Source organism: Bos mutus, chromosome 22, assembly GCF_027580195.1.
Source record: "Bos mutus isolate GX-2022 chromosome 22, NWIPB_WYAK_1.1, whole genome shotgun sequence".
Lineage (NCBI taxonomy): Eukaryota > Metazoa > Chordata > Mammalia > Artiodactyla > Bovidae > Bos > Bos mutus.
The window spans coordinates 69,395,188-69,421,774 of record NC_091638.1 but is presented as its reverse complement, the minus strand read 5'-3'; the positions used below and the strand labels follow the sequence as shown (position 1 = coordinate 69,421,774).

At 61.4% G+C, this 26,587-nt stretch overlaps 1 protein-coding gene across 1 annotated transcript in view; it reads right to left on the bottom strand.

The window, feature by feature from the left end:
- Positions 1-26,587, bottom strand: part of MACROD1 (mono-ADP ribosylhydrolase 1) — a 153,996-nt gene that overhangs the window by 14,855 nt on the left and 112,554 nt on the right. The window contains exon 4 of the mRNA XM_014477709.2: positions 2-31. Coding sequence (XP_014333195.2) covers positions 2-31 — 30 coding nt within the window. The remainder of the gene's footprint in view (position 1; positions 32-26,587) is intronic.

The window sequence follows — 26,587 nt, the reverse complement described above, 5'->3', positions numbered from 1 at the left end:
CCACCGCCACCTCCGAGCAGGGAACTGTTGGCTGCAAAAGAGAGAGAGATAAAGGCGTCAGTGGGGAGAGGCTAGGGGGGCAGGCTGCTGTGTGGAGGGGTGACCGGGGGCTGCCAGCTGGGCCCAAGTGCCAGCCCACATCCCGGGTACGGGCTCTCTGAAGCAGAGGCAGATAATCGGGAGGCTCAGGGGGCTGGGGCTTCCTCTCCCTCTGAGGCTCCTGATGGGCCTGGAGTTTGTAGGGTAGTGGGGGAGTCAGGGGGCACCAGGGTCCGGAAGCAGCTGCGACCGTGGCAGGCGACCCTCGGCCACATGCATCCTTCCTTCCCCAGCGGTGCCCAGAGCCCGCCTGCCAGCATGGTGCAGAGGTGGGGCTCACAGGCTGCAGGGGACATAGACCTGTGGCCACAGGGACCCAGCCGGGGGAAGGGCTGCCTGGGGCATGAGCGCGTGGGGTGAGAGCTGTGAACCAGGGCGGGGAGCCTCGTGGACCAGAGCACCCACCCGTGAGGTCCAGGCCCCACCCTGGCGCAGTGCAGGAAGGGCCAGGGCCCTGGGACTGGAACCAGACAGAACAGAAGGTTGACTTGAGCCACCGTGCTCTGTGACTCAGTTTCCCTGTATGTGAAACAGGAGAACAGGCCACCTTACAGGCTCAGCGTGAAGGTCAAGGAAGAAACAGCGCTCTCCCCACTCCGTCAGCCCCCGGCCCCCTCCCTTGACTGGAGCTGGACCACCGGCTGCCCTGTCCGTTTCACCCTGCCTGGCTGGCTGCCCGCTCCAGCCTCCCCGTGGAGCAGAGTGAAGCTGGAAGCCTCCTGGCTGGAATGTCAGGGCAGCGCAGGTCTGCGCCCCTCCCAGCCTGGGCCCCAGCGTCTGACCGCACAGCTGCCTGGGTGTGAAGCACCATGCTCAGGGCTCGTCAGGCCGAACCCAGGCAATTCGGGGCGGGTGCGTCCTGCACGCCCAGGTGCTGCCGTGGGGGTTGTGGACCTGCTGTGCCTCGGCCCCCCAGCCCCCGGAGTCTTCGGCTCTGACACTGCTCCAGCCTCCCGTCCTCTCTTCCCGGGTCCTGTTGCAGCCCCTCTGGAGAGGGACTCACGGAATAGGGCTCAGGCCAGGAGTGGGGCCATTTCCAGGCCGGCCAGGCCACAAGCCCCTGGGTGGAGGCTGCTAAGTGGTGCTGGGTGGCTCCGAGTGGCTGGTCTCCCAGAGCTGACAGCTCTTCGCTTGGGGAATAATTAATTCCACAGCCCGAAAACCCAGGGCTGCAAGTTGCCACGTTACTTGCAAGATTAATACAAGCAGCTAATTAAGATGGAGAGGCGAGGAGCGGCTGGGCGCTCCCAGAGCAGGGGTGGGGGGCCACTAGGAAACAGGGAGGGTGCGGTGCAGGCGGGCAGAGCAGGCAGGCGAGGCAGCCAGAGCCGGAGATGGACCCCAGCGGACACCCCGGCGGACGTGCAGGCCACAGGGGCGGGGCTCACCAAGGCTGGGGCTGTGGGCTCTGCCCCAGGAGCGCACGTGGCCAGTGACTGAGCGAGGGCTCTTTTCCAGGCAGACTGTTCCCAGGTGCTATCACAGCAAAGCCACAGGGGCTGTGCGATCGCTCCCATTTTACAGACAAGAAAAGCAAAGCTCAGAGGTTGAGCTGCACAATAGCAGGATCGGAACTGGGTCTGTCTGATGTCAAAGCCACAGAGCAGGTGGACCTCAAAGTCCAGAGGGAGGGTGCCCCCAACCTGCCCCGCCAGGACTGGGGCCTGCCTCCTCCGCTTACAGACAGAGCACACAGTAGGCCCCCGGGATGCAGTCTTGACCTGCCCCCACCCCAGCAGGTTGGCCACAGGGATGAGGGTTTGGATGTCTGGACCAGTCTGCCCTGGAGCCCGCGGGGGGAGGCCGGGGCATCTCAGGTGGGCGCAGGCCCAGCCCCCCCGCCCCCTCAGCCCTCGGCAGTCCTGGCGCCTGTCGGAAGCTGCCCTCCATGGCCCTTCCCCGCCTCCCCCCATCACCTCTCTTAATTAACACCTGCTGCAAAGGAGCTGGCTCGGGCTTGTGGAGGGCTGGATGCCAAATGGATTGGCAATGAGCCACAAAGGGGTGGGTGGGGAGGGGGTGCTGACCTGCGTTTCTGAAGGCCCCTTCGGAAGGAGATGCCAACGCTCACCTGCCCTGAGCCCCCGAAATCCCACCGCATGTGGCCCTGCCTGAGCGAGGGAGCTGGGGGTGAACTGGCCTGATGGCCACCAGGCCGGGGACACCCAGGGGCTGAGGAGGGAGGTGTGCCTGGGGCAGAGGCGGAGCTGGGGGAAGGGGCACAGGTAGCCAGGTGGCATCACCTGCCACAGGTGGGAGAGCGCAGGTGTGGCTCAGCACCGGGGGCTCAGACTCAAGCTGCACGGAGGAAGTGGGCCCCAGGTCAGCGGGCACCCCAGGAGGCCGCTCTGCAGAGTCCCCATCCCCCAGCCCACTGTGCCCGTGGGGCGAAACTCGGGGAGGGGCAGGAACCCAGGGATCTAAACCCTGCCCCTGCCCTCTCTCCCCGGGGCCCCTCTCCCCAGGGGCTGGATGTCTGGTCACGCAGTGTCCAAGGCACCTAGAGCGGAGGGGATGACCTGGAGGCTTGGGAGGAACGTGGGCAATGGGGAGCAGTGCCAAAGATACCACAGGCGGTCCCGGGTGTGCTGCCCCGCCTCCCACCCAAAGCGGGGCAGTTCAGGCCTTCCTGCTGCCTGGCCAAGGCTGGCCGGCCCGTCTCACCTGGCGCTGGCCTGGGGTCTCCAGCACCTCCCCTGTCTGCTGCATCACTGCCCCCATGCTCCCCTCAGTTTGGTCTGAGGCTCTAAATCAAAACTGGTCATTAGCCCATTTTTCCGATGAGGAAACTGAGGCTCTTGGCGTGCCGGGTTGAATGGGGGAAAGGGCCTTGAACCAGGATGTCTGGTTGTCAGCGCCCATTTTATTAACCCCTGAACGCTCCCTCTGTCTGAAAGGGTCTTCTTGCTGAGCTGGGAGGTGGGCGAGGGAGATGAGGACAAGCGCTGGCTTTCGGGCCCATGCCAGAGTCTATGGCCCAGCCCTGCCCAGAGGGCCGGAAGCTGCCCAGCTAAGCAGGGCCACTGAGCTTGTGAGTGGCCGAGTGAGGGAGTGGGGCCCAGGCCTGGCCCTGAGCTTTGTGGGGGGCCTGAGGTTTCTTCCGTCTTTGGGGGGTGTGGGGGCGTAGGCTCCTCAACCAGAGTGTATGAGGTGCCTGGCCCAATGCCTGCCATCTGAGTCTGCCTGTTGGCACCCCTCTGCGGGGTGAGGTGGTCCAGCCCGGCTGCGGCCCCCGCCCGGAGATGTGCCGGTGCCACGCTCGGCTGGACACAATTAACTGGCTCCGAGCCTCAGTGCTGAGCCTGTGACCTTGGGGTGGAAATGAGGTCCACCCCGGTCACTGCCAGATCCTCTGTCCCCTGACAGCCGCCCGCCAGGCCGGGGCGCGCTGGGGCCTCCCTCCTGCCCGCCCCCCCGCCCCCACTCTGCTGCTCAAAAGTGCGGCCCCCTAACCCCACCCCTGCACCCCACAGCTTCTCAGGCCCGGGCCATCTGGGGGGCGGCCCCCCCTCAACCCCCAGGGCCTGCTGTCCTGTGTGGGCAGAGCCGCTCCCCAGTTTGTGCCCAGTTCAGGGGTTGGCATGTGGCCACCGCTTGGTGCAAGGGAGAGGAGGGCCGGACACGAAGGGCTTGGTCACGGTTACTGCGGGGGACTCCATGGTACCCCCCTCCCACTCTCTGCACAGAACATTTTAATTGGGTGCCAGCAGGAGTGTGTAGACATCCCAGTGAGGGAGGAAGAAGGGGGCTGGGGAACTTCACGGGGGAGGCGGCAGCACACCCTGGGGGGAAGGAGGGCACGCAGGGAGGTGAGCCTGGGCATCTCCTGGTCGGATGGGCAGCTGCAGGGTGCCTGTGCTGGGGAAGGGGAGGGTGGGCTTTGCCTGGCTCTCCATAGGCCTGGGGAGGATCAAAGGGGCCAGAATGCGGTGGGACCAGGGCAGCAGCAGGACAGGGATGGGGGGAGGGGTAAGGTGGGAGAGGGGAGGCAGAGGATGGGGGAGGGGTGGGGAGGGTGGGGGAGGGGAATGGGAAGGGGGAGGCAGAGGGCGGGGGAGGGGAAGGGAAGGTTGGGGAGGGCAGGGGGAGGGGCCCAGGGACACCTCTTCCTCTTCTGGTTGTTCCCCCCCCCCCGCCCCCTCCCTCCACCCCCTGCTGCCCTGTGAGGGAGCACCTCCATAGAGAAGAGTAGCCCCCACTTTGAGAGCCCAGGAGAGGAGCAGCAGGCATGTGCGTGGGACTCAGTTCTTTTAGGGACGCTGAAAAGGTAATTTCCCTTAAAATCAGAAGAAAAGGGACTTCCTTGGTGGGCCAATGGCTAAGACCCTGTGCTCCCAGCGCAGGGACCCCAGGTTCATCGGGGTAGTGAGATCCCATGTGCTTGAACTAAGCCCGTGCCCCACAACTACTGAGCCCTCAGGCTCTAGAGCAACGAGCGACGCGCCAGAACGAAGACCCAGTGCAGCCAGAAGAGAAGAATCAGAAGGAAAAAGTGAGCTTTTAGGTTGAAGAAAATGTTATATATAACGTTACATACATAGGAAATATATACTATCAAATGTTAATAAAATTGTCTTTATGCCAACAAAGTCATACAATCAACTTTTAATATTTTTATAGCGGAAGAGCCCCCAGTGGCAGAGGGCCTGGGCCTGGGGCCAGGTAAAGTCTGTACTCACATGGGCTCATTTGATCCTGACCCTCTGTGGAGGATACAATTACTAACCCATTTTACAGATGAGCAAGCTGGGCCGCGGAGGAGGATCTTCTCACTATGCAAACCTGAACGACTCGTGGGTAAAGGTGCCACAGCTTCCTGGGTGAAGGTCCAAAGGATCCTTTTTGCTCTCAGGACAAAAAACGGGCTGCTCCCACGCCCCACCCCAGGCCCATGACACCTCACCTTTCTCGTCTCTGCCCCCTCAAACATTCCCCATTTCCTCCAGCCCCAGGACCTTTGCACAGGCTGTTCCCTCTGCCTAGAGGAGACCCTCCCTGAGAGCCAGGAGAGCAGCCAGCTCCCCGGGTCTGGAGCTGGTCTCTGGCTGCACCCTCCCGTGGGCCATGAATCACTGCCTTTAGCATCCTCGCCGCCCAGGTAAACGTCTGCCTCCAGCCTCGCTCCGTGTGTCTGATCCACAGTGTGTACCAGTGCTGAGCACACAGACTGGTACACAGCAGGCGCCCACTAACAATTTGCTGAACCAGTCTGACGGTGACCTGACAGTCACTTGGCCAGGCTGCATGGGGTCCCCGCTCTCATCCATGGGGCCCTGCAGAAGAGCCCACCCGGGGGGCCCTAGGAGGCAGGACGGGGGTGGGGGCCATGCAGGCTGCAGGGCTGGTTCAAGGGCAGAGGCAGGAGGCCGTAGGAGCTGCCCAGCTGGCTTTTCCCTGACGGAGACTAAATCCTCCAGCTGGGGGGAGGGCCGAGGGAGGAGAGGGCACTGTGGGGGGCTGGGCCGCCATAGAGGAGACTCGGTGACCCAAGGAAAGCGCTGAGCAGGTTACTGGGCCAGGGAGAAGCCGGGTGAGCGGGCACAGCGGTGACTTTGCAGCCAGCACAGCCCCTCTGGGTGTTTCCGGAGGCCGTGGCTGCCATGCGCCCTCATCCTGGCCTCCAGGGCCGGGCTCACGGAGAGGCTTGCTCCCCCACATCACCCAGCCCCTCTGCCTGGCCTGCTTTCCTCCACCCTCCCGTAAGGCCAGGTCTCAGCTTTCTATCACTTGACAAAGTCGCATGCAGCTCCGAGGTGTGCCAGGACCCAGACGGCTGGCACAGAGCTCATCATCTAACAGTCGAGAAACAACAAAGAAACTCAAATGAGAATTCCCATTAGCAGTAGCGCCCGAGGTTGTGAAGGGGGTAGAGAAGGGAGGACAGAGTAGCAGGCAGGTGGGGAGGGCTCATCTAGAAGGAATTGAGGACCTGCTGAAAAGGGAGCCATTTGTGAAGAGCATGGGCCCGGCAGAGGCTGGTCTGTGCAAAGGCCCTGAGGCAGAGGCCTGCCTGGAAGGTTGGAGGCACAGCCAGGAGGCCGCTGTGGCCGAAGCAGAGTGAGTTAGGGGAGAGAAGTAGGGGAGAAGGTCAGAGGGCAATGGGGCAGGAGGGGGGCCCGGGGGCTACCACGCTTTCCAGGTGACCCCCTCCCAGACCTCTTCCTTGGTTCTCCCCCAGAACAACCCCGTCCATTCCGTGGTACCTGCCCCACCTCCCCCTGCCCGAGCCCCACCACTCAGCCGCGCCCCAGACTCTAGCACAGCGCCTGGTACCTGTGAGGTGACCACTGACCACGGCCCCCCAGCCCGGGTCAGTGGAACGGTGGCCCCAGCCTCATGGGGAGGAAGGGGTGGGTGGTTTGGGGACTCTGCTCCCAGGAAATCAACACCATTGCCTCCCCGCAGGGCTGCGGTGGGTGTCCATGTTACTCGAGGGCAAGCCGTTTAAAACACGTTTTACATTAGAAACGCCCCACAGATGGAATAAAATGTGAAATGTGCTGAATTTTTGAAGATAGAACAAGAGACTTCAAAGGCATCTCAGGCTGCGGGAGCAGTTGCCGTGTTTGACAAGCTCCCTCCCCCAGGCCAAGGTCACGGTCCCGTGATGTGGGGCTGCCTGGTGGAAAGTGCGAGGCTTACTAGACATTCCCCAGGCTTGGGGGGGCCCTCCTGGGGCACACGAGGCTCCCATTTCTCAGCACCAGGCTTTCATACGGACCTCTGCTGAGCATCTTAATATGCATGTACGTGTGTATACACAGACCTTCCCGCCCTGTTTACAGATGGGGAAACCGAGGCCCAGAGAGGCAAAGTCCAAAACCACAATCCACTTCGGGGGAGGCAACGTCCTTGTGCTTTGCAAGGCCTGGTCCCTAACCCCCAGCCGTGATATTGGGCCAGTTGCTCCGCTCCCTGGGGAGTTTCCTCCTGTGTGGGGGGGTAGAGAGGTCAGTTAGGTGAAGGTCTCTGGGGCATGGATGATAAAGTTTAAAATGCCTGTAAAACACTGGGTGCAGGAGTGGGGTCCCCGCTCTCCCCAGTCAGCCAGGAGGAAGGAGGAGACCAGGCTGTTGCTTTAATAATAACAACAGACGTCCCTGGTGGTCCAGTGGTTAAGAATCCGCCTGCCTATGCAGAGAACACTGCTCCATCCCTGGTCCTGGTAGATCCCACGTGCCCTGGGGCAACTAAGCCCTCGTGCCTAGAACCCTTGCTCTGCAACAAGAGAAGCCACCGCAATGAGAAGCCCGCACACCGCAACTGCAGAGTACCCCCAACCACCGCAACGAGAGAAAGCCCGAGTGCAGCAATGAAGACCCAGCGCCGCCAAAAATGCACAAATAAATAAAATGTAAAATAATAACAACAACAACAATAACGACAGCAGTTTCTGCTCATCAAGGCTTGTTCACCAGCCTCCTAGGGAGAGGCATGGGGACTGGCTGAACGCACAGCTCCATTTTACAGATGGGGAGACTGAGGCTCAGGTAAGTGTCTGGTCTGAGGCCACTCACTGAGGATGGCGGAGATAGAATTCCAATCCCATTGCTCTGACTCTGGAACCTGGCCCACTCAGCATGCTGCTCAGCCAGATTTGGCTTGCTTGCCTCCAGGATCGAGCCTCTCACTCCCTGTTCTCTGAACAGAAGCCCTGAGATTCCCTAAATCTGTTGGGAGTTTTCAGCTGTGCTGGGTCTTCATTGCTGTGTGGGCTTTTCTCTCATTGCAGAGAGCAAAGAAATCTCCCCTTCAGTTTCCTCCTTCCCACTGGCCCTGGGCCAGGCTCTCATTCCTCTGCTATCTTGAACCTCAGATGGGCCTCCCCGTTCACCCATGCCCAGCCCAACTCTGCAGTCCACTCCCTGGTCTACCCCGGGCATCCCATCCCCATGCCTTTCCCTACAAAAGCCGCCCAGTCAGCCACTGAAGCTCAAAGCAGGTGACCTGGCTGTGATTCCTGCTGTGGTTCTAGGCCCCTCCTTCATCCCCTCCTGCCTGGACTCTGCCCCTGAAAACCTAGGGTCCCAGCCAGAGGCCCCGAAGCCAGATCTCAAGCCCTTGGACCCCACCCACCCTCAACACCCACTCTCCAATCTACCCAGACACCTTCCACTTATTGGCATTTTGTGTTGCAAGAAATCCGTGTTCATTGCCCCCAATTGGATCATATACAAAAAAAAAGCAAAAGAAAAATGAGTCACCCATTAGCTCATCACACAGATTCGGCTAGCCCCTGTTCACATTTTCCTGGAGGAACTTTTAGACGTTAAACAAAAATAAAAAATACTTAATAACACATTTATCGAGCAAATTCTTCATGCTAGGCGCTGGGCCAAGCGTTTCCAGTGGATTCCTTCACTTTACCCTTCCCTCCCTGGAGAGCCTAATGAACGGGTACTATTATTTTTCTCACTTTACAGATGAGGAAATAGATGTTCAGAGAGGTTAACGTGATTCGAGCAAGGAAGCCAGGCTTTGAATTGGGCGGACTGATTTCTAAGGAAGTGCTGAGTCGGCAGCGCAGTGGGACCCTGGCTGCAGCCTGGGCCTCCCCGCCCCCAGGAGCCAGGGGTCCCAGCGTCCCACCATTAGCATAACCACGAGCAGCCCAGAAACCCAATTACAAGAGATGACTTGGGCCCCAGCCAGCCGGGCGGCGCAGTCTCCAGCTGTGCAGGAACGAGGGGCTGGGGCCCAGGGGAGCCCCTCGGAGTCGGGAGGGACTGGACAATGAGGGGAGTGTGTTCTGGGGGAGGGGCCTGGAGAGGTCGCTTGTCCACTGCGCCAGGGGCGCTGTGGGTGGGTCCTGAAGGGCAGTCTTGACTTCCTGCTCAGTCCCTCTTGGCCAGAGAGGCCCACTGCCCCTAAGGAAGGATCACAGGTTCCTCTGCCCCCAGCTTGCTGGGTGGTCCCAGGCAGCCCCTTGCCCTCTCTGAGCTTCACTTTTCTTCCTGAAAGAGGAGAAGAAAAGTTGGGGCTTCCCTGGTGGCTCAGACGGTAAAGAATCTGCCTGCGATGCAGGAGACCCGGGTTGGATCCCTGGCTCGGCAAGATCCTCTGGAGATGGGAACGGCTACCCACTCCAAGATTCTTGCCTGGAGAATCCCATGGACAGAGGAGCCTGAGAACCAGGGGCTAATTGAGCAGAAAACTAACCACAGGTTGGGAGGAGGAAAGACTGCTGGTTCTGAACACCTGGGCAGGTCGGGGGTTGCGCTTCCCACTTCCCCATGAGGGCCAGCCACTGTCTCCTCCCACCTGGACGGCTCCACTGCTGGCCCTGTCCAGCAGACGGTTCCCCTCCATCCTGTCCGGCAATGGGTGCTCCTTTTCTACTGATGAAAGCAAGTGCGCGCGCACACACACACACACACACACACACACACGGTCCCTTGACCCCGCCAACAGCCCAACAAATATAACGTCATAGAAATGAAGCCCACCCTCCCTCCCTGGCAGAAGAACCCACCACTCTGAATTTGGTATGTGTTTTCTTTGTAACATCTTCCCTGTAGCTCAGATGGCAAAGAATCTGCCTGCAATGCAGGAGCCCCGGGTTCGATCCCTGGGTCAGGAAGATCCTCTGGGGAAGGGAATGGCAACCCACTCCAGTATTCTTGCCTGGAGAATCCCATGGACAGAGGAGCCTGGTGGGCTACAGTTCGTGGGGTCACAAAGAGTCGGAGAGGACTGGGAGACTAACATTACTACTATACTACTTTCTTTTTAACAATGTAAAAAAGTTATTATTTATATTTGTCTGTGCTGGGTCTTCCCTGCTGCACCGACTTTCTCTAGCTGTGGAGTGTGGGGGCTGCTCTTCAGCTGCAGTGCGCTGGCTCCTCGTTGCAGGGCTTCTCTCGTTTCAGAACACAAGCTCTAGGTGCGCGGGCTCAGGAGTTGCTGCTCTTGGGCCGGGCTCCAGAGCGCAGGCGCAGTAGTTGTGGTCACCGGCTTAGTTGCTCCACGTGGGGTCTTCCCAGACCAGGGATGGAACCAGCATTTCCTACATTGGCAGGCAGACTCTTTACCACTGAGCCACCAGGGAAGCCCTGCATGTATTTTCTTTAGAGTTGTACTCTGTACGTCCCTCAACAGGCTACTGCCCAGGTCCTCATGTCTTAGAAAGTGGAGCTCCTGGGATCGGCTGCTACCCTTCACAGCGAGGCTGGGGTGGCTCCTCCGGCAGGCCCGGGCTGCTCTGGTCGGGCTGCTTTCACTGCTGTGTAATATTCCAGGCTGGGACATTCCCACACTCATCTACCTGTCCTCCCACCGACCATCAAACATACTCACTTTCTCTCTTGCAAACCCAGCCAAAGTAGCATCTTGCACACGGCCATGAGCCCAGGTCCAGAATTTATTTCCTGTATGCCTGGGAATGGGACTGCTGGGTTGTGGTATATGAACATCTTTTAACTCGACTAGTTACTGCCAAATTGTTCTCCAAAGCGGTTGTTCAGATGATCGTTTTAAAATATAAATTAGATCATGTCACTTCCCTGCTTGAAACTCTCAAATAGCTTGCTATTAAACTTAGAATAAAATCTATATTCCCCTCCACAAATGCATGGCTGCATTGCATGCTCCATTCTCCCTGGTCTCCTGGACTTCTTTCTCTTCCTCGAATAGGTCTGGCTCTCTCATGCCTCAGGACCTTTGCACGTACTGCCCCGCCTCTGCCTGGCACACTCTTTCTCCAGCTTTTTCCAAACTGACTCCTGCTCATCTTTCAGGTCTTCAGTGAAAATGTTGCCTCTTCTGAAAGGCCTCCCCCTGAAGTGCCTCCCACCCTGTTCCTCTTATCACCCCGTTTAAGTTCCTTAGGAAGACACGTCATGGTTCTGGAGCGATCCCATCCTCTCATTTATTTGCTGGTTCATTACCAGCGTGGCAGCCTGTAAGAGGGCCTGGTCTGCCTTGGTTGTTCCTATGTGTTGGAGGCCAGCATGGCTGGTACCGAAGATCTGCTCTCTGTGTCATTCATTTATTCAATAGATGTTGATGCAGCCCCATCTGGTTGAAATGTTCAGAGGAGAGTGAGGATGAGTTGAGGGCAGAGGGGCAGCTAGGACCATGGGGCCCTGAGCCTTCTCCCATGGCCTTGGGGAGCCATGGAGGGTGCTAGAGTGAGGGAGCATCAGGGTCAGGCTAGCACTTTAGAAAGCAGCTCCGGGGCCTCCCTGGTGACTCAGGGGTAGAAAATCCACTTGCAAATGCAGGAGACACGGGTTCGATCCCTGGTCGAGAAAGATCCCACATGCTGTGGAGCAACTAAGCGTGTGTGCCACAGCTACAGAGCCTGCGCTCTAGAGCCCAGCAGCCGCAACTGCGGAGCCCACAAGCTGCAGCTATTGACACCCAAGCGCCCGAGAGCCTGTGCTCCAGCAAGAGAAGCCACTGCAACGAGAAGCCCGCGCACTGACACTGGAGGCTAGGCCCTGCTCGCCACAACGAGAGAAAGGCCTGAGCAGCAAGGCAGACCCAGCATAGGCATAAATAAATAAAACAGAGAGGGGGAGGCAGCTTCTCAGAGCTGAGGGGGCGCCTACTGAAGGAAGTGGACCTGGAGGTGGGGGCTGGGGGGACGGTGGTGGCCAAGGATGGGCTGATGGAGGGCCAGGAGGAGAGGTCATGCTAAACCCACAGGGACCAATTAGGGCATGAGATTGGCTCCAAATGTGGCACAACCCAGTCGATGGAAGGAGAACCCTGGTGTGAGGGAACAGCGGGGTTCTGGCCTCTGCGATGCCCAGCCCTCACCTTCCACCACCGCAGGAAGCTGGGAGGGAGCTCTCCCCGGTATGCTGAGAAGGGGGCAGAGGTCCAGAGGCGCATCCTGGGAGCCCGGCAAGGCCCCCTCGAGCTAGTCCAGCCCCTCTGTGTATAGACGGGGAAGCCGAGGCCCTAATAGGAAAGGAACTAGAAGACCACATGGCCGAATCTCAGCCTCGTTGTTGCTTTTGGAATACGAGGTGTGGTACTGAGACCAAACAGACATCCTTCTTCCTAATAAAGACTGAGGAAAGGCGGCAAGCCCGTGTGCGGTGCAGGGAACGTAAGTCAGACACCAGGAAGGACCCGTGTAGAAACTCCGCCTACCAGACCCAGCCTTCTCTGGCCGCCTCCTCTGGGCAGTCCTGTGTGGGGCTCTCAACACACAAGGCTGGGGAGGTGGCTCATTCAAGGTCACTCGGCCAGGACGAGGTCACTCTCGTTCCTGCGTGCTCAGTCGCTTCAGTCAAGTCCGGCCCTTTGCGACCCCATGGACTGTAGCCCCACCAGGCTCCTCTGTCCATGGGATTCTCCAGGCAAGACTACTGGAGTGGGTTGCCATGCCCTCCTCCAGGAGGGGGATCCAGGGGATCTTCCCAACCCAGGGATCGAACCTGTGTCTTCTGCGGCTCCTGCATTGCTCTTTACCGCTGAGCCACTGGACAAGAGGTCACTCACCTAAGACCAGTGCTCCTTTGTCGGGAGGGCCAGGGCTGGGGCTGAGAAGCTCCAGTTCCCTCCTGTCCCAGGCCCTGGGGTCCGGGGGCTCAGGGTGCCCCCTCCCTGAGGGTCTCACGGCGGCCTTCTGGCCCCTCCCATGTTGTGTCCTGTGGGGACCAGATAGGACCCCAGCCTGGTTCCGGCCCAGCAGCTTCAGGTGGCCCTGGACTGGGCGCCCCTGCTCCCAGGCCTCCCAGCTGGAGCCGCACTCCTGGCAGGAGGAGGTGGCAGCCATTGGTATGCGAGGCGGTGCTTCAGCCCCTCTGAGGCCCAGCCTTTCTGCTCAGCTCTTTAAGGATCCCTCCTCGGCAGCGGCAGCGTGGTGGTTGCTGGGCAACCCCATCCCCCACTGTCACCCAGACCCTCCCCCTCCTCCTGCACCCCCTCCTCTCTGGGTCCTCCTGGTGCCCCATCGCATAGGATTACTTAGCTCAGAACCTGCCAGGCCTGGCTGTCCCTGTGCTGGGCAGACTGGGGGGCCTTGAGTGACCCCACCCAACCCTGGCTCTGGACCACAGCTCTGCTCCACCAGGACTCGGGCTGGGGATCCTGGCTCAGGACACCTCATCTGCAGATTCCCATGGCTCCACCCCCAGCCTCAGTGGCTTCAGCTGCCCTGGGTTATTGGAGCTTGTTGGGGGGACAGAGAGGACCCAAGGGGAAGGGCTCAGGAACTGAGTCCTCCGGGGAGGTAGCCTACTCGGGGCACTGGGCCTCAAGAGCCCCTGGGTGGTGGTGGAGACCGAGGCAGTAAACTGGGACAGGCGTGGGAGCGGGAGGAGGTGGGGAGGATTTTGAGCCCCGAAGGTCTGTGGGGGGGTTAAGAAGAGGCGACGGTGGGGTGGAGGGGTTGACTGTGGAGGTGGGGCTTTAGCAGGTCTCTGAGCCTCCAGTCTTGAAACCCCGAATTTTCCACCCCCGACCACCCTCCACCCTGCCCTCCACTTCTCCCGCCTTGGGCAGTCGGGACCCTGCTCCCTGGCTCCCCAACATTGTGGGTATGTGCCCTTTCTTTTCCTCCCTCCAACTTCCTTCCAGATCAGGCCTGTACTTCGAGCCTCTCCTCTGTCTCCCGGGTCCCACAACCCTCTGCCCACCAGCTGCTGCTCCCCACCAGCCCTCTGGACCTCGGCACGGGCTGACCCCTCCACTCACGCTGTCCTTTTAAGACACAGCTCACATCTCCCTTCCTGAACCTGACTTAGGATGTGTGTAACAGGTGCACGATAGCCAGAGTCAAGAAATGCTTGAGTCGTCATCAGGAGCACTGCTTCTGCTGGGAACAAGGGCTCAGGAGTGAAGGGGGTAGGGAGGAGCAAGAGGCAGCCCCGGCTGCCTGGAGGAGGTGGGGGAATGGGGTGGTGGTGATGTCATTTGTTGGGGGACGAGGAGGGCCCATCAGAGACAAGTAGCCTCAGTCCAACCAGGGCCGGGGAGGGTGGGCTGGTGGGGAACCCCAGGCCCTGGGGTGGTACGGTCCTGCCTCTGCCTCAGGCCGGTTCTGACTCTTTGGCGTCTTTCTCCCCACCCACCCAGGGGCTTGAGTGGTGGCTGTCAGTCCGTATCTCCATCCTTCACCTCCCATCACCCCCACCCATACACACACTCCAGGACCCCACCGTGCCATACTCCCGGAAGTGTGTGGCTCCCCTCTGAGCCCCTGGGACCATCATCTCGGGGCATTTTGAGGAATCACAGCTGGCCTCAGGCAGCTCTGTCCCTGGTGCCTGCAGGGCTGTCTCAGCAGCACCTGACTCCTCCCCAGGTGCCCGGTGCCGCAGCAGGTGCTGGGGACATGCAGGGACCATGAGAGGCCCAGGATGTGCCCTCAAGGGGCTCGCAGTCTACTGGGAGGGACAGACACCAACAAAACACACAACGAACACGGGCCCCATCGATCCTGAGTCTCACCAAAGCGTCACGTACAACCGGGGAAGAAGACGCACTGCCGGCCACGCCCCGATCTCAGAGATGTGGAAGTGTGGTCCCGTAGATGAGAAACAGGGTCACATAAATCACACAAATGGGGCTTCTGGGTGGCTCGGATGGTGGTAAAGAATCCGCCTGCCAGTGCAGGGCACACAGGTTCGATCTCTGGTCCAGGAAGATCCCACGTGCCCTGGAGCAACTAACCCCGAGCACGACAACTACTGAGCCCGTGCTCCAGAGCCCGGAGCCGCAACTACTGAGCCCGCACGCCCTAGAGCCTTCCTCTGCAACAGGAGAAGCTGCCACAATGAGAAGCCCGCACACGACAAGGAAGAGTAGTTCCCGCTTACCTCAACTAGAGAAAGCCCGCCTGCAGCAATGAAGACCCAGGACAGCCATAAATACATAACTAAAATTATAAAAAAAATATATAGACTGAGCTAAGCACTTCCAAGGGGAAGACAAGGCGGGGAAGAGAGAGCAAGTGACCCCATTGGGAAAAATGGGTCTGGAAGGCCTCTAAAAGGGCAGGATGGTCAAGCCCTGGGCTGAGGGGTCAGTAGGAGCTGACTTGGTCTGGAGAGGCGGGAGAGGGCAGGGTGGCGGGACTCAACTCAGTGCTGCGGGCAAGAGGGCACCCAGTGGCAGAGAGCAGCCGGAGCCGGTGGGCTCCCAGCCCGGCCACAGGCTGCCCTGCCCACCCTTCCCCACGGCCCCCAGCACCTGTCCTCGGGAGTTGCTGGCTTTGTCTGACCTAACTTTGCCCCTGCTGTGCCTGCTCCCTGGAGCACCCTCTCTGGGACTTCCTCCCGAGTTGGGGCCTTGTTGCCCCTGAAATTCTGTCCTGGGTCCAAGCCCTGCCTGTCCTGTGCCGCAACCCTCCGTGCTGTGCAGGATGCAAGGCTTTCACGCACAGAGGCGGGAGGGAGAGCGTGGTGGTGCTAGGAGTTGGATCAGAGAAGTTGCCGTGACTTTCCGATGGGAACTGGTGTGCCCAGCCAGGTGTGCACCGCCAGCCTACCCGCAGGCTACATGCTCGTGATTCACGGAAATGTAACCGGATGCGCCTGGGTGTCACCAGGAGACCACGGTCTGGGATGGCCAGGTGTGCAGTGACGGAACTTCTCGCCCCCATACCCCATCACGTGCCCCCAGAGGCAGGGGACCCTGGGGTCTCGGAGGACAGTGATCTCCAAGACCAAGAACCCACAGATGGGGCCACCGGGAGGCTCTTTGGCTCCAGGTGAGGAGCTGGAGGTCTACCCTCCCTGGAGATGATGTCTAAGCTGGGGTCTGGGGGTCAGGCTAAGCCTTTGACTTTTGGGCAGCTGGCCCAAGGTCATGCCCTCTGAACAATAGCTCTTAGTCTTTTTAGGGGTGCTGACCCCTGACCACTCACTCCCTCATGGGGCTTCGTTCCTGGACACCCAGCACCGAGCCTGAGGACAAGGGGTCCCTGGTGATGCCCACTGACCATCCAGCAGGGCAGACCCTACCCTTCTCATGGGTCAGGTAGTCTCTCCTGCTGCCCCCAGCCCAGCCCAGCCCAGAGCAAGTCTCAGCAGGGCCAAGAGTGGCCCAACCTCGACTGTCAACAATTTAAACACGATGAGCTGTGCTGTCGCTGCACTTCACAGTATACAAAGCACCTTCCCCTCGGGGCCTCATCAGACTGTCCAGCAGCCTCAGGAGGGGCGTGGTGACCCCGTTAAGATAAGGGACAGGGAGGCTGGTGGAGGGCCAGGGTCAGCAGTGGGTAAGTGGTGGGGGTTGAGCAGAGTCCACATCTGAGAACTCCTGAGAGGGCAGGCAGGTAGCGGGAGGCAGGGCCAGCATGACCCCGGCTGCCCGGCAGTAGGACCCACTGCGCCTGGATGCCAGACACCGCCTGGGTTACTGACGCCCTGGGGCCTGGGGAGCCAGGGCTTTGGTGAGCCCAAGGCTGAAACTGTCCCTGTGTGATCTGTGCTGCCTCATGCAGACAGCATCTCTGTGAGTGCCTGGCTCGAAGACCAGCTCAGTCCTCCTGGGCCAGGGTCCCACCAGCCCATGCCCTTGGGGAGCCCCGCAGCACCCAGGGGCTCAACTCAGCAAGTGTGTGCTGAATGAACGAGTGATCTTTCTGAACCTCACGGCCAATAGTGCCTCTGCTGTAGCCACCCTCCCTGGCACCCTGCCCCTTCTGAGACAAAGGCCAGACTCTCCAGACTTGTCCAAAGCCCTGTATGGACACCTGGCCTGGATGACATCAGTCACCTCAGCTTCCACCATGGCCCCCTTGACCGCGACCCCCCAGCTCCAACCAAGAATGCCAGACCGCCAAACCCCAGGCTCTTTCACGTCCCTGACAAGCTGAAATGAGCTTCTGGGGTCTGCCCAGAACATTCCTCCTGACCCCCACGACCAGCTCAAGGGCCACCTCCCCTGGAAAGCTGTCCTTGAGGTTGCAGTTGACTTGGCCCCTGTGTCCTGGGGTCACGTGGTGACAACGTCTGTTTCAGGAAGATCCTGCTAAGCTGTAACTATTGAGGTGTCCACCCCGCTGCTGGATTCCCAGCTTGGCCAGGGCGGAGTCTAGCAGGGCCTGATTCCCTTTGGTTCTGGGTACCCAGAAAGCACCCGGCACAGTGGACCTCCATGTTCCCTGAACTGTGTGTCGCCACTGGGAACATCAGCTTGATGGACAATCATGCAGCCATTAAAACCACTATTACGGGGATTTCCCTGGTGGTCCAGTGGCTAAGACTCCCATTGCAGGGGGTCTGGGGTTCGATCCCTGGTCAGGGAACTAGATCCCACATGCCACAACTAAGAGGAACCGTGTGCCGCAGGTAAAAGCTCTCCCATGCTGCAGTGAAGATGAAAGATCCCACGTGCTGCAACCAAGACCCGGCACGGCCAAATAAATAAATATTAAAAAAAGAAGAAAAAAGAGCTATACCCATACCATCCACTCCACTCTGAGGCTCTGAGTGCCTGCTCTGTGTCAGCCCTGTGCTTGGCGTGGGGGTGGGAGGGACAGAAAGGGGTCCCTCCTTCAAGGGATTCAGTTTAGAGGAGGAGGGAGACACAGACATAATTCCTGAGCAACCTGTTAAGTGCCACGACAGAGGGAAGACAGAGCCCCAGGGCCCCCACGTCCATCTGGGGGTCTGGGGAGGCGGAACGGAAACCAGAGCTCTGTAAAAATTACAGCCGGCAGTGTGTGGACAAGCCTGGAAGGGAACAGCGGCTGACTGAGGCTGATGGAGGAACCAAGGCTGTTGACGCCACAGGGTGGTAGCGTTGTGGGTTCTTTTTCTTTCCTTTATTGTTGGGATAATGCTGTTTGGACAATAAATAAAAATTGGGAGGAAAAAAATAGCTGTTTGGTAAATTGAGTATAAAGCAGGGGAAGGGAGAAAGGGAGATAGGGGAGGAAATGGGGAGGGAAAGGAAAGAGGGCCCCAGGCAGAGGGATCCAGACAGAGGGGCTCGCTCTGGGCTGGGGGTGGCGAGATGGGTGGGCGAGCACAGGACGTGGGGGAGACAGGGGCCAGCATCCCTAACGGCAACCTGCTCCCAGGGAGAAGCCAGGGGGGTGTCCCAGGGAGGGGGCTGGCCAGGCACCGAAGGACAGCAAAGCGCAGGGTAGGCTGGGCTCCTGGAAGGGTCTAACACCCGCCTGCAGCTGGACAGTGGGTGGAAGGGGCTGGGATGGCAGAGGGGGTCCCAGCCAGACTGGGGATTCTGGGCATGGACCAGCAAGCTGTGGGGCCCAGGTGGAGGTGGTGGGGCTCCAGGAAGAGGTTGAGGACTTGCTCAGAACAGGCCTCCAGGAGGAAGGGTTGCAGGACCAGATGACTGAGCTTGGTGACAAGGTCTGGCCAGGGGAGGCGCAGACAGACGGAGGGGCCTCCTTAGTGTCCCAGAGAAGGCCAAGAACATGGGGACTTTCCAGGCTCAGAGGAGGGGGGTCTGGTCCACCCCCACCCTCACACTAGACCTCACACAACAGGTGCAGACACTTCCTAAGTCCCTCATGTGTGCCAGGCACTGCCCTGGGCACCTTCCTACTCCTCCAACCTTCCTGTTAACCCTTGGAGGTAGGCTATTCACGCTCCCATTTTTACAACAGGGGACACTGAGATTTGGAGAGGTTAAGTAACTGACTCAAGGTCACAGTCAGCTGGCGAGGGGCAAGGCCGGGCTGGGGGCCCTGCCCGCTCGGGCAGCTTGGCAGAGCAAAGGGAGGGAAGCAAGCGAGGGGGAAGGGGCGCCAGGCAGGGAGGAAGGGGTTACCTTGGCACGCACAGTAGATGATGGGTAGCTGTTTGTGAATGAATGAATGGGTGGTTGGTTGGAAGGATGAATGAATGAGTGCAGAGAGGAGGGGTGTAAGGGGAGGCGCACGTGAGCGATAACCCGATTCTCTCTCCCCGCCCCCCCACCCCCCGCGCTGGAGGCTGGCTCTGGGAGTCTCCCTCCTCAGCCTCCCCGCCTCCACTGGGGACCGACACCCCAACCTCCTCATCCATTTTAGCCGAGGGCAGGAGGAGGGGGACGCGGAGGCCGAGTCTCCCGGGTTGGGCCCGAGTCCCCGCGCGGCGGCGCAGGCTCCCGCTCCAGGTCCCGCCGGCCAGTGCGCAGCGCGGCGCCCCCGCCCCCGTCGCCTCCTCCCCGCCCTCCCCTCCCGCCCCGCTCCGCGCCTGCACGCACGGCCCCCGCCGCCGCCGCCGCCGCCGCCGCCGCCGCACAGCCTGGTTCCCCGAGCCCTGCTCGCCGCCGCCGCCGCTCGCGCAAGCACCGCTGCTAGCCCTCGCCCGGCCGAGCGCACCCACCCCGGCCACCCGGCGCACCCCTACCCCGCCCCGCGCACGCCCCCCGCGGCTCCGCCGGGCGCCGGAGCCGGGCAGATGCGCCGCCGCGCGCCCCCCGCCCTGGGCCCGCCACCGCGCCCCGCCGCGCGCCGGGGGCTCCTCTCCCGGGCGCCCCTGGGCGCCCTCCGGCTCCAGTTTCCGCCCGCTCCTTGGAATAACCCCTGAGGCTCCAGCCGTCGCCGCAAAGTTTCCCGAGGAGACCCGCCTCTCCGGCCGCTGCGCAGGTAAGGATGGATGTCCGGGGCGGGGGCCGGGGTCCGCGCGTGCGGGACGGGGCGCCGGGGCCAGCGAGGCGGGGAGGGCGAGTGCAGGGAGGCGCTGCAGGATCCCTTTGCCCGCCTGCCACGGGGACCGTGCAGCCTTTGGGATTTGGGGAGGGGGTCCCCCCCACCCCGAGTCGAGAGCTGAGGACCCATGGCGCTGGCTCCGCCGCGGGGAGGCGCGGGGTGCGCGGCCGGAGGCTCCACTCTCCACCAGAGGCTGGAAAGGGCGGGGGCTCGGCAGGAGCCCCGACCCGAGCCCTCATTGCGCCCCCAGGGAGACGGCCCTGCCCGCGGGGGTCGTCTAGCTGAGCCGGACGGTGCCGGCTCTCAGAGCCGAAGGGCTTGGGGCGCGCGAAGAGAGGCAGCCTGCCGGCCCGGGCGCCTAGCTCCCGTCCCCACCAGCCTCGTGAGTCACGGCTGGAGCGAGGTTTTATTTTTAAAACGACTTCAAGGGGGGCTTAAGCAGCCTCCAACTTCCCTCCCCGAGCGCGCCGTGGACTGTCAGCCTTGCTCGGGGCAGGGGACCAGGGCGGTGCACCTGGCGGATGGAAGGATGGGACCTCCGGTCTGGAGGCCGGGGGCGGCCGGTGCCCCCACCCCCAAGCCAGAGGCCGGGGGCCCGCCCCTCCTGCTGGGGACTGGAGGCTCAGGGCCGGAAGGTTGGGGAGTGTTGTTGCCCAGCTACAGGGAGCCCTGGCTGATCAGAGCTCCCCGAGGAGGAGAAAGTTGTGGAGCCGTTGACATCAGGGAGCTGCCCCAGGCTTCCCGGCGCCCCGGAGGGCTCTGAGGCTCTCTGGGATGTGTGTGGCTTCAAACACAGCCCATTTGGGCTGTGCGAGGGCCCCTGTGGCTCAAGCCAGAGCGCTGATGCGAATAAATGAAGCCTGGGCTGGGGGCAGAGGTGGGGGGCAGCTGGGTCCTACCCTGCCCCACCCTGGCCCCTGCATCCTCAGGGACAACAAGGACCAGTCTGTCTGATTTCCCTCCCCAGGTGAGCTTAGGAGCTGGGGAGCAGGCTGTCCGTGTGGGCTCACGGAGCCCGTAGAATGAAGGATGCCACTGGCAGAGGAAGGTGGGCTGGGGCATGTCCCTCTCTGCTCAGCAGCTGTGGGCAAGGTGGCCACGCTCAGGGGCTCCGGGCTCCGATTTTCTGAGCATGTCTTCCTGCCAGCCCCAGGAGGAGAGGCGCAAACATCACCTGTCAGCTGGAGCCGACTCCGTGGGCGACTGTGCAGGGCTTCCTCGGAGGTTTAAATGGAAATGGTCTGAGCTGCCAGCCAGGGCCCCTGCCCAGGAGGGGGTACTAAGCAGGCAGAGAGGAGGCCCTGGTAGCGGTGAGGGGCAGAAGGAGGCTGTCACATCCTGGCTGAGGAGTCAGCCGCGGGCTGAGAGCAGGAGAGAGGGCAGACAGTGTTTGTGTGTGTGTGTTGGGGGGTTATGTGTGTGCCCCTGACTCCGTGATCTCACAGACAGCCGGGGCTGGATTCTTCTGTAAAAAGTCTCCCTGGCCATGAGTTTAAGGCAGGCATGTCCCGGGGCGGCTGGAGCCTGCAAGAGTTCCCCTAAACTCCGGTCTGCGGGCCTTCGCTCTTCCACTTACTGGCTGAAAGTCCCTGCTTCTCTGAACCTCACTTTGCCTTGCTGAGTGTACTCACCCCTGAGGCTGAGCTTGGGGGAGCGGGGACAGGATGCATTACATCGTAGGGCGAGGTGGACAGATGTCTTGCTCCAGGGCTGAAGGGGTCCCCAAGGGCTACGGGCACCTGCAGAGGCCTTGGAGGGCCGAGGGGTCAGGTTCCCCAAAGGCTGGGGGGCTGATAGTAGACAGTGTCAGAGCCCTTCCTGGTGTGTCCCCCGACCCCGACCCGGCACCTCCTCCTCTTCAGCCCCTGGGAGGTCCCCTCAGCTGGGCTCTAAGGAGGGGATGGGAGCTGCCACCCCAGCGCATCACCTGCTGCCAATGGCCTGCGAGACTCCGCTCTGTGCAGACTGAGGGCTGGTGGCTGAGCCCGTGTCACCTAGGGGGTGGCCCTGGGCCTGCCCCTCTGGCGACCCGTTTCCTTGCCTGCACAGGGGGATACAGCGGCTCCCCCACCCTGGGAGAATGGGTGGGCACCCTGAGTGTGGGACGGCAGGGCGTGTGTGTACCCACTTCCATGTCAGCTGAGATGGACGGGCGCTCCAGGGGGACCTCACACAGCAGGTGTCAGGGGACAGAGAGGCAGGCCCGGAACCGGCTGACTGCCCGCCGAGGCCCAGCGCAGCGGCAGGTGTCAAGAAGCGGCTGCCCTGGTGTTGGGGGAGGGGGATGAGGCCCCTGAGGCCAGCTGGGCACAGCCCCCTCTGCCCAGTCAGGTGGGACAGAGGCAGCGGGCAGGGAGGCAGTGCTGGGAGGGGGAGGGCGGCTCAGGAGTGCGGGGAGTGGGTTAAGACCCTGCACCGAGAGGCGGATGGCCCCGCTACGTGTCCTCTGGCAACTGGGGACCTGCTGGCCGCCAGCTTCCCAGCCAGCCAGGCTGCCCCAGAGTCAGGGCTGAGAAACGGCCTAGTCTCAGAGGTGGGGCTGGTCTGGGGCTGTTGCGGGGGTTTGGCAGGGCCCACGCTTCTGCCCCCAGGGTCCTCGGGGAGGGTTGTGGTTCCTGGGGAGGGTTCTCCGCCTGGCCTGCTGACCTCAGGCAAGTGACTGTATCTCACTGGGCCTCGATATCCTCGTGTGGAAAGTGGGACAAGAGCAGTACCCGCCGTGGGGGAACCCCCGTGAGACGATGCATCCGAAGCGTCTAGCAGAGTTTATGCCTAGCAGGGCGGTGCGCCCTGGGGTCCCCACCCCTGGCTCACACTGGGCTGAGGGCTTTCAGCTTCTTCAGGCCTTGGAGGAGCAGGAAGGACTGCCCCGGGTCCCCCCACCCCAGCCAGCAAAGTCCATTCTGGGTGGGATCTCATCTCAGTGGGCTGGGGGCTGGCAGCGTCAGTGTCAGTGGGAGCGTCCAGGAGCTAAGGGGTGAGGCTGAGGGGTTTTTGTCTCCGAGCCCTCGTGGGATGGGGCGTATGGGCTGTGAGGGTTCGGACCAGGAGGGGTGTGGGGGTGTGTGGGCGTGGCTGAGGTCCCAAATGCCTGCAGTGGAGGGTTGCTCCAGGGTGCTCACCACTCAGAGGGGCCTCAAGGGCTCTGGAAGGGTGGGGCTGGCGTGGGCCTCAGGCCTGCCTGCTGCCTTTGATGTGTGGGTTTGGGGGTTCCCCTCCCCAACACCTGGGTTGTTCTCCCCGAGACAAAGTTCAGGCCTGCTCCGGCTTGTACCAGGCACGAGGCAGCTGTATTCTGTCCTCTGCCCCGAGGCAGTCACCCCAAGAAGGCCGGGAGAGGTGGGGGCAGATGGCCAGAGGAAAAGACAGGTGAACGGACCATGTGACCCCAGGGTGCTCCTGCCATGCCATGTGACCCCAGTCGGCCCGGCACCCCCCAACATCAGCCGGAGCAGAAAGGGCCGTGTCTGTGCAGGCCTGTCTGCCTGAGCGGCGGGTGGCTGTCTGTTTACCGCCGCCCGCCTGCGGCCCCCAGAGCCCAGCCGCTCCCTGGGGTCAGCGGCTGTGCGGATGATGTCAGCATTTGGGGGCCTTGCCTCGCCTCGTGGAAGTTATTTGCTGGATCCAGTGCAGCCCTGGGGTTTGAGTCTCCCACGGTGGCCTTGCACATGCGGCCTCCCACCCGGCGAAGGTGGGCATGTGAGGGTGTCGGGGACCTGGTGGGGTGGGCATAGACACTGCTGTGGCGGTGGTGGGGGGCTGGCTCACATGGCACCCCTGGCTCTCCTGTCTTTCTCTCCGTCCCTCCTTCTCTCCGTTCCTGCCCATTCATCCGTTCATTCATTCAGTGCTGAGCGCCAGTTGTGGCCAGGTGCGGGGCTGGGCTCCGGGGGGTGGGGGGAGGCTTGGGGAGAGGGAAACCAGAGCAGCTGCAAGTCTTGCCCTCAGGGAGCTACAGCTGGGAATGGGGGTCAGACTGCGATCGGATGCTTCCTCTCCCACCTCGGAGCCTTGGGCGTGCTGAAGGCAGCCCTGTGAGGTGGGGGTGGCCAGGGAGCCTGCTGGGGCCTGGAATGAGGGGAGTGGGTGCTTCAGCCAAGGGGGTGAGGGTGGAACAGGAGTCGGTGAGGAGAAGGGGCAGGAGGAAGGGGCCCGGAGGACAGAGCCCGCAGAAGGAGCCGTGTGTGCGGGTGCGGAGAGCCTGTGGGGAGGGGGCGGCCTCTGGGTCTGTTGGAGGCCTGGGTCCTGTCTCCCTGGGTCCTGCTGACCGGTCCATCTCCATCTCTCAGGACTCTTGGGGCAGCCTCGACAACGACTGGGTGCCTTGTCCTCCTGGGCGGGGGGCCCTGGAAGGGCGGGCTTCCTGGGCCCAGGGTGGTCCCCTGTTCCCGAGAGAGCTGTGTGTCCACCTGCAGGGACAGTCTCTGATGGGCCAGGAGGGGAATCTCTGGGCTTGTTTCTGATGGGGGTGGCGGACCCTGGTGTAGACTGAGGACTGCTAGTGATGAAGGGCGTCCCCTCCCCTGGCTCGGAACATCCCTCAGACGGGGGCTGGGGAAGAAGGGAGCATAGGCGGGGCTTCCTGGAGGCTCCAGGCCCCAGCTGTATGGGGCTCAGCTAACCACTAGGGGACACTGCCTCCCAGGCAGAGCGCCGAACCGGGCTTCTGGAGGGCGCCCGGCCCCGGTGTGCAGGCTCTGCATACAGTGTTGGGGCGGGGGGGCGGGGCGCGGGCGTTCGCTAGCAGGGAGGCAGCGGCTGAGCCTTTGGGGGACGGCTTTGTACTTAATTAAAACTGGGATTAAAAGTGGGGTGACGGAGACGCTGGTCCTGGCTGCTCCTGTCTGCACGGCTCTCGAGAAGCAGCTCTGTGGCAGCTTCATTTTGCTCTTGATCCCTCCCTCTGCCTGAATTAATCGTTGGCACCAGATTACAACAGATTTAGCAAACTGTAAAAAAAAAAAAAAAAGAGAGAGCGCACGAGCGAGGAAAGGGGGACTGAGTTCGGCGGAGAGGACAGGCGTTGGCATTTATCTACAGAAGCAAATCGCTCTCGTCGGCCCGTCACCCCTCCAGCCTCCACCTCCAGCGACGCCTGCCTGGGAAGGGCTGCGGGAACAAGTCCCGACAAACGCTGCTGCGCGCTGGCGCCAGGATGGGCTTCTCCTGGGGGCGGGCTGCCAAGGGCTGCCTGATGGAGCAGAGAGGAGAGCTGAGTTTTCAGGGGACCCTGGGGGGGTTGGCACACAGGCCGCTCTGGGTGGGGGATGCCCGGCTGGGCTGGTCCTGGGTGGTGATGGGGGCTGGGGACCAGGGATCGGGATCAGAGGCCCTGTGTGGCAGGGATGGCTAAGGGTGGGGGTTGTGTCTGTCTGTCTTGCTCACTGGTGCATCCCCAGTCCTGGCAGGGGGCCCGGCACACAGTAGGTGCGCAGTGTGGTGCAGGCGGATGAATGGGTGAGTGAAAGATGAAGCCGTGGCTGAAATGCCTTGGGAGCTGGTGTGGTGGCAGCGGAAGGTCCAACCTGCCCGCTGGGCCTCCTGGGGATGAAATCGGCCAGACTAAGCTGCCCCTCAAGGGGCTTCCCCCCCTGGGTCCTGGGTCAAGGATGTTCCCACAGGCCCTCGAGGGAGCTGCCCCCTGGCTTTCCTGGGATGACCTGGATTTAAAACACGCTCTGCTGTGGTCAGACCGGAGGGGCCTGGTTCCGGCTCAGGAAATCTGGCTCCTGGCAGGCACACTGGGCTCCTAGGCTGGGCTGGGCTGCCCCTGCCCTGAGTAGGGGGCTTAGGTTCAGTGGGGGTGGGGAGGCTCAGAGAGGCTGCCCAGGACAGGTCAGGCCCAGACCCCACCACTGATAAGTTATGCAGAGTCCCAGTCATGGCAGAGTCAGGCCAGGACGGGAGACAGGACATCCACACACACTCACACTCCTGCACACAAGGCTCACACCCGTCCCTCTTAACCTGTGGCCTGAGCCGGGCTGAGCGGGGATCTCTGAATGAACCCCACAGCCGCCCCACCCCACCCCAAACCCCCCTGCTAAGAAAAGCCTTGAGTGGCTGCCACCCACCCTGCCCAGGGCCTCTTCCTGTGCAGCCCCTGTTCCTCTTGTCCACATAGACAGGGTGGCCTGTGCTTTCCCTGGGCCCTGGTAGTCATATATGGATGTGAGAGTTGGACCGTAAAGAAGGCTGAGTGCCGAAGAATTGATGCTTTCGAACTGTTGCACTGGAGAAGACTCTTGAGAGTCCCTTGGACTGCAAGGAGATCAAACCAGTTGATCCTAAAGGAAATCAACCCTGAATACTCATTGGAAGGACTGATGTTGAAGCTGAAGTTCAAATACTTTGGCCACCTGATGCAAAGAGCTGACTCTGGGAAAGACCCTGATGCTGGGAAAGATTGAGAGCAGGAAGAGAAGGGAACGACAGAGGATGAGATGGTTGGATGGCATCACTGACTCAATGGACATGAGTTTGAGCAAGTTCCGGGAGATGGTGAAGGACAGGGAAGCCTGGGGTGCTGCAGTCCATGGGGTCACAAAGAGTGGGACAAGACTTAGTGATTGAACAACAGCAACAGCTCTCTGGGGAGGGGGCGGATGCAAAGGAGTGAGAAGCTGGGGTGACAGCCCCTCCTCAAGCCCTCCCCAGCTGAGGAGACCTAGAGACTGTCAGCCTTGCAGCCTGACCTCTGACCCCAGGAAGGAGCCCAGCAGACAGGCTGGCATGGCACTGGGCAGGGACATCTGCTTGGGACCAGCATCAGGAGACGGGCTGGCCCCCTGAGCAGGGCTGGCCAGTGAACAGAGAGACGGTTCCTAGCAGAGAGAGGGTGGCAGGGGTCTCGGAAGCCGTTCCCCTCCTTATGGAGACTGTACCTGCTAGAGACTGCCCACTGTCTCAGGGAGG